The sequence below is a fragment of the Nyctereutes procyonoides genome, unplaced genomic scaffold (genome assembly GCF_905146905.1).
Source record: "Nyctereutes procyonoides isolate TBG_1078 unplaced genomic scaffold, NYPRO_anot_genome, whole genome shotgun sequence".
NCBI lineage: Eukaryota > Metazoa > Chordata > Mammalia > Carnivora > Canidae > Nyctereutes > Nyctereutes procyonoides.
The window spans coordinates 26,044,233-26,050,359 of NW_026575035.1; the positions used below are offsets into that span (position 1 = coordinate 26,044,233).

Here is a 6,127-nt window from a genome sequence, read left to right on the forward strand (position 1 = left end):
TTGCCTAAGCCTGGAAGAGTGGGGAAGGAAATGGAGGTTGACTGCATTAGTTTTATAGATTCTTTAGAGTTTTCAACGTATACGATCATGTCATCTGTGAACAAAGGCAATTTTGTATCTTACTGTCCACCTATGTACCATTTATTTGTTTTTTATTGTCTTATAGCATTAGCTATACAACACGACAATGACCAAGTATTTGGAAAGGAAGCAACACACTTTTGAAGAGTTGATAAATCAATGAGGAAATCTCAAGGAGAATAAAAAATACATCAAAATGAATGAAAATGAAGCATAAATTGATGTAAAGCATCACAGAGAGGGAAATTTATAGCCCTTAAGACATACAAAAGAAGTGAAGAAATGTCTTTTTATTTTTTATTTATTTATTTATGAGAGACACAGAGAGGGAGGCCAAGACACAGGCAGAGGGAGAAGCAGGATCCCTGAGGGGAGCACGACGCAGGACTCAATCCCAAGCCTGGGGTCACAACCGGAGCCAAAGGCAGATGCTTAACCACTGAGGTAACCAGGTGCTCCAAAGGAATGCCTTTCAAATCAATAATCTAAGTTTTTTACCTCAAGAACCTGGAAAATTAACAGCTAAATAAACTCATGGCAAGAAGAAAGAAGGAAAAATCTTCACATCTAAATTTGACAACTTAGATCAAGAGAACTAATTCCTTAAAAAGCACAAACTACTGTGATTCACCCAATTATGAAATACATAATTTGAATAGCTTTATAACTGCTAAGGAAATTGAATTATTAATTAAAAAAATATCTTCCCCAAATCCTCAGGTGCAGATGGCTTCAAATGTCAAAGTTTTATCAAATGTTTAAGAAAAATGAACAATTTTCCAGTAATAGTAGAGGAGGGAATACTTATCATTTTTGAAAGTAGTATTAATCTGATACCAAAACTAGTCAAAGATAGTGCAAAAGAAGAAAGCCACATACCAATATCCCTCATGAATATGCATGCAACAACTTTTAACAGAGAATATAGCAATAAACCAAAAGAATTATATAATTAAATGGGGATTATTTGAGGAATTCAAGGCTTGTTTAATCCTCCAAAATCAAGTAATTAATGTAACCCACTGTATTAATAAGCTAAATGGTGAAAGGTTGAATGCTTTCCTCCTACTATTGCCAATAAAGTAAGGGTGCCCATTCTCACCATTCTTATTAAACAGAGTGTTGGAAGTTCCTACCAGTGCAATAAAGCAAGAAAAGAAAAACGTCTACAGATTGGAAAGGAAGAAAGAAAACGATTTCCAGATGATATAGTTACCTCTTGGAAAATTGCAAGAAATCTACCAAACAACTCTTAGAATTAATAAGCAAATTCATCAAAGTCACAGGATAAAAGATAAACAAGATAAATATACAATAATAAATTGTATTTTGATATACTAGCAATAAGTACATGGGAAAATAGGGAAAGGAAAGTTATGATCCAGCATGTTCTCCGACTCCCCATCAAAGAACCTCTTATTCTCGACTTTGTAATTAAGTCCAGACCAAAATTTTATCGTGCATTCTGTCTCTTATATTTATGGTACATAGACAGTTCTCAGACTATTTCCCTTAAAGTATTTCTTTGTCACTTGAAAATACACTATTGTTCTAAGTGCCTGAAGTTTACAATAGATGTGTAGACTCTATCATTTGTCTATTTGCTTTTCCTCTCTAATACTTTTCTCTTTGACAACAGAAGTTACCATGTAAATATTTTTTCTATATCTTAGAATTGTTCTACTCTTTATTTTTTGGAACTTACTCAACTTTCCTAATGTTTTCATGTTCTCAGTATTTTTAGAAATAAAAGTGTTTTTTTTTTTTTGTCTTAGTCTTCTAGGCCATAATCACTGATATGTCTACAGAATTTTATGATTTTTATTTCTCACACTCATGACTCTACTCAGGGAATGACTAATTTAGTCCACATCTAGTCGTTGTAGAACCTTATCATCCCCCCCTAATTTTTAATTTATCATCATCTCCTTCATCATTGCTTACATAAAGCCAGAGATTTAGTCTTTTAGTTCATCAGTGTTTAACTGGCATATATTGGATAGGTAAGAATCCTATTGCATAATGAATAAATTAATGAGTTTTACAGTGCCTTCCCATGTGTAGGCACTGTAAAACTAAATTATCCCCAAAGGCCCATTCTGCTATCCTACTTCAACTCAAATGTTGTAAAATATTTTACACAATCAATATTATTTATTTGTTTGTTTACTTTTACATCAAGACTTTTTGCTTCCTTAATGAATTCCAAGTTCATGGGTATTCTTGGCTCTTGAAAATGCAGTCCTAACTCATCTTTTTATCTGATTTCCAAATAATCTTTTTCTCACATTTCATAATTTTTTTCCAAACTTACTTTTCATCCTCCCTTCTTATTTACTTCATTCACACATTTTTCTTCTAGCTGAAATGTACTGTCCCTCTCACCCACATTCCCATGTGCATGAAAACTACCATTAATGGTAACTACCATTACCATTTCTCTAAATGCCATCTTTATTTAAGGCTTAGCACAAGTACCATTTAAATTGTAAATTCTTCCCTGATTATTCCCTTTCCCATTGCATTTTTCTAAAAATAATTCCTTGAAATCCCATATTGGTTATGTATATACTCTTATAGCACACAACATCTGGGCTTGTATCATATTTATTTTTGCACAAATTCCCTCTCCTCCACCACATTGCAGAATCCTTAAGAATAGAAAACCAGGAGTATTTATCATTGTAGTTTCTCCTAGGACTAGTTGACAAATAGCAGGTGCTCAATAACCATTTAAAAACAAATCATTGCTTTTATGGTCTTTAAGACATCTAATCTGGTCTATTGTTTGTCTCCTTATTTTCCTTGGGCACAATGTTTCTGTCAACATACAAACAGTCATGGTCAAGTATTTGAAATTATTATATCATTTCCAACCAAATAACAGAATTCAGAGAATCTGAAAGGAACAGTCACTAGAGGATAAATCATAATGATTCTTAGATATACACTAGAAAGGTCTTTTGAGGATATGGGTAATATGGGATCTAGCCCTAATGATACATGTATTGCTAGCACAGCCATAACAACTACCACAGGTGAGGTGGCTTTACAACAGAAAATAATTTCTCACAGTTCTGGAGGCTGGAAGCCCCAGATCAAGATGTTGACAGGGTTGGTTTCTCCTATGGTATCTCTTCTTGGTTTGTATCTTCACACAGACTTCCCAGCATGTCTGGACCCTAATCTCCACTTTTCACAGGGATACCAGTCACAGTGGATTAGGTCCCATCTCTGTGACCACATTTTAAGTTAGTTAGTTCTTTAAGGACTTTATATCCAAATACTGTCACATTCTGAGGTATTGGGAGCTTCAACATAGGAATTTGGGGGGATACAGTTCAGCCCATAGCATTGCAGCTGCAACTTTCATAAGTCATTCAATGCTCTTGGACTTAGCTTCTTTTGTAAAACTGTATTATTTTCATCCTTTCTAAAATTCTTCTCAATTAAGCACCTTTAATTTCTCTATGGATCATTACTCTTTTGTAATACATTCTCTAGGATATATCTTGGTGAACATCACCATCCTTTATGCACCTTACGAAACTTGGAACTTTGGAGTCATCTTGTGTTCTCTCTTCCTTCCCCAGCCCAATCCAACCAAACACATCTACCTACTCAGTGTCTCTTGCTGACTCTCACTCACGTCCTCCTTTCTCTGTTGAGCCCATGTGGACCTCCTTGCATTTTCTCTACTTTCACTAGTCTGTCTTCATATTGCCATTATGTGATCACTGCCATTTTCCCCATCCTCTAGAGACTATACTATCTAAATTAATTTATAGGACTGCTAAGGTCCTAGTTTTCTTGCTGCCTTGACTCTCACCAACACCTCCCCTGTGCCTTTTACCCTCCACAGCAGATTATATTCCTGACCTGTTTGTGGTCCCCATGCTTTGGCCAAAATTTCCCTTTTGTCTGATATGCCTTTTCCCTGCTTGTTCTCCTGAAAAATTTTGTCATATATCTACTTACAGCTCAAATGCTTTTTCCCATCGAGGTCTCCCCTTACCTCCTGAAGCAGAACTGGGAGAAGCTTATCTTCTGCTCTTCTTCTGCATCTGATATATCATCATTATCTAATTGGCTTAGCACTGTGATTTATTGGTCTGTTACTCCACTAAGTCTTAAGCTCCTTGAGACCCTGGATTATTTGCTTTATCTTTGAAGTCTAATAAACATTTGTTCAAGGAATGTTGTTTATGATAACCTAAGTATAAAAATTAAATAAAATATTGATTTGTTGAATTAATATTAATGCTTACTAAGATTTTTTTCAAATATGTAATTCTATTCATTTGATTTTAATTCCATTCTTTTATAACTGACTTCTTTCAGATATTACATCCATATTTAACATTTTGCCATATATAGGGAACTATGTATTAGCTTAGACACTGGATGACTCAGATTCATTAAGTTTTTGGTAAAAAGTAATGCTAGGAAAAATTATGTTGGCTTTGAAGTTTCTTTTGCCCTCTAGGTGTGTGTTACAGAATAGAGCATTTGATCAAACTGTGTTAGTTATCTGCTTTGTTGGTACTATTTCAATTCCCACTTTCCTTTCCTTCGCCTCCTCTTCTAGATAAACAAGCTGGAGGCACACCTCAGGCAGGCGGGATGCACAGATGATAAAGGGATTCGAAGAAAAGACAATGAACACTGGATGAAAGAAGACTGCATCAGCTGTATGTGTAAGGTGTGTGCTGCTAGAAGTTTTTCCATCTTTCTCCTCTTCTTTTACTTCTGTTAGCCTGTTGATTGAGACATACCTGAAAAATTCACAAAAGAAAAAGATTTTCTTTTTGTGAATAGATTCTAGGTATATTTTTCAAGTCAAGATATTGATGTGAGATTTTGAGGTTTCCGATTATTGATGTAAATAGGCCCACTATCTAATGAGCACTTGCCAAATGTTATATGAGCTTTTCACATTTTCACTAATCATCGAGAGAGCTGACACTCAGGATGTTTACTGAGCTTTGCCCAAGACCACTACAAGTAAGCAGAGACTGAAATGGGTCTTGAATTCATCTCCTTATTCTCCAGTCAGGCTCACTACAAATGTTGCCTGAAAGCACTTGGTAAATATTTAAAAATATTTAAATGGTATCCACTAAAAGGAAAAAGCTCAGTCTTTATTGTTTTTTGAGCAGAGCTGACATGAATCACTCCTGCCTTTTCCCACATCCCATGCCCTACAGACTGAGAGGTAATGTTTTATAGTCTAGTACATCCAGCCTTACTTTTTAAGCTGCAAATGTAGAAATAAAGCATTAATAGGAACTACATGTAAAAGTTAGCTCATACTTCAGTTAATTTTTATATTAAGATAGTCAGCCAATCAGATTACATACTTTAAGAAACTTTTAAAAAGATAGTTCCACTGTAAGGAACATGAATAATCTTTGAATGTTGCTTTTCAGAGTGGCCAGGTCACCTGCGTGGTGAAGACTTGTCCACCGGCTCCATGTCCTAGTCTTGAATTGGTGAAAGGAACCTGCTGTCCAGTTTGCAAAGACCGGGGAATGCCAGCTGATTCCTCAGAGAAACACTAAGCAATTTACTGCTCTTGAGCCCTGAATGGGGAATTTCTCAGAATAAGGCAGTCAGGCACTTGGGACTTCAGCACTTTTAACCTGTAGTCACACCCCTGGCAGAGAAATCACCAATTTAAAACAAATTAGTTCGTTTAACCCTTCAACATACTGGAGATCTTGTATCTTTTCATTTTCTAACATATCTTGAAGTAATGCAAAATTAAAGTCTATAAAGAACATAGGGATTACTTTATGAGAAATATTTCTTATTGTAAGCTACCAGTTTTATATACCATATATAGAAATAAAAAGAATATCATGAAATATTTTTTTTAATTTGAGTATTGTGGAAAATCTCTCATTTCAAAATTCAGGAGATTATATGATCTCCAGGAATTTTGAGAGAATGGGTTTTGCACTCAGAGAAAACATCTGGAATGATCTATGATAAGTCTGGCACATGTAATACATGCTGCTTTCCTCAGTCCACTCCATCTCTCACA

At 35.1% G+C, this 6,127-nt stretch overlaps 1 protein-coding gene across 1 annotated transcript in view; it reads left to right on the forward strand.

Annotated features, from left to right (window-relative positions):
• Window positions 1-5,814, forward strand: part of PXDNL (peroxidasin like) — a 428,332-nt gene extending 422,518 nt beyond the window's left edge. Inside the window, 2 exon segments of the mRNA XM_055318359.1 lie at window positions 4,670-4,783; window positions 5,511-5,814. Of these exon segments, the coding sequence (XP_055174334.1) occupies window positions 4,670-4,783; window positions 5,511-5,642 (246 nt within the window). The 3' untranslated portion in view covers window positions 5,643-5,814.
• Window positions 5,815-6,127: the final 313 nt, after the last annotated feature.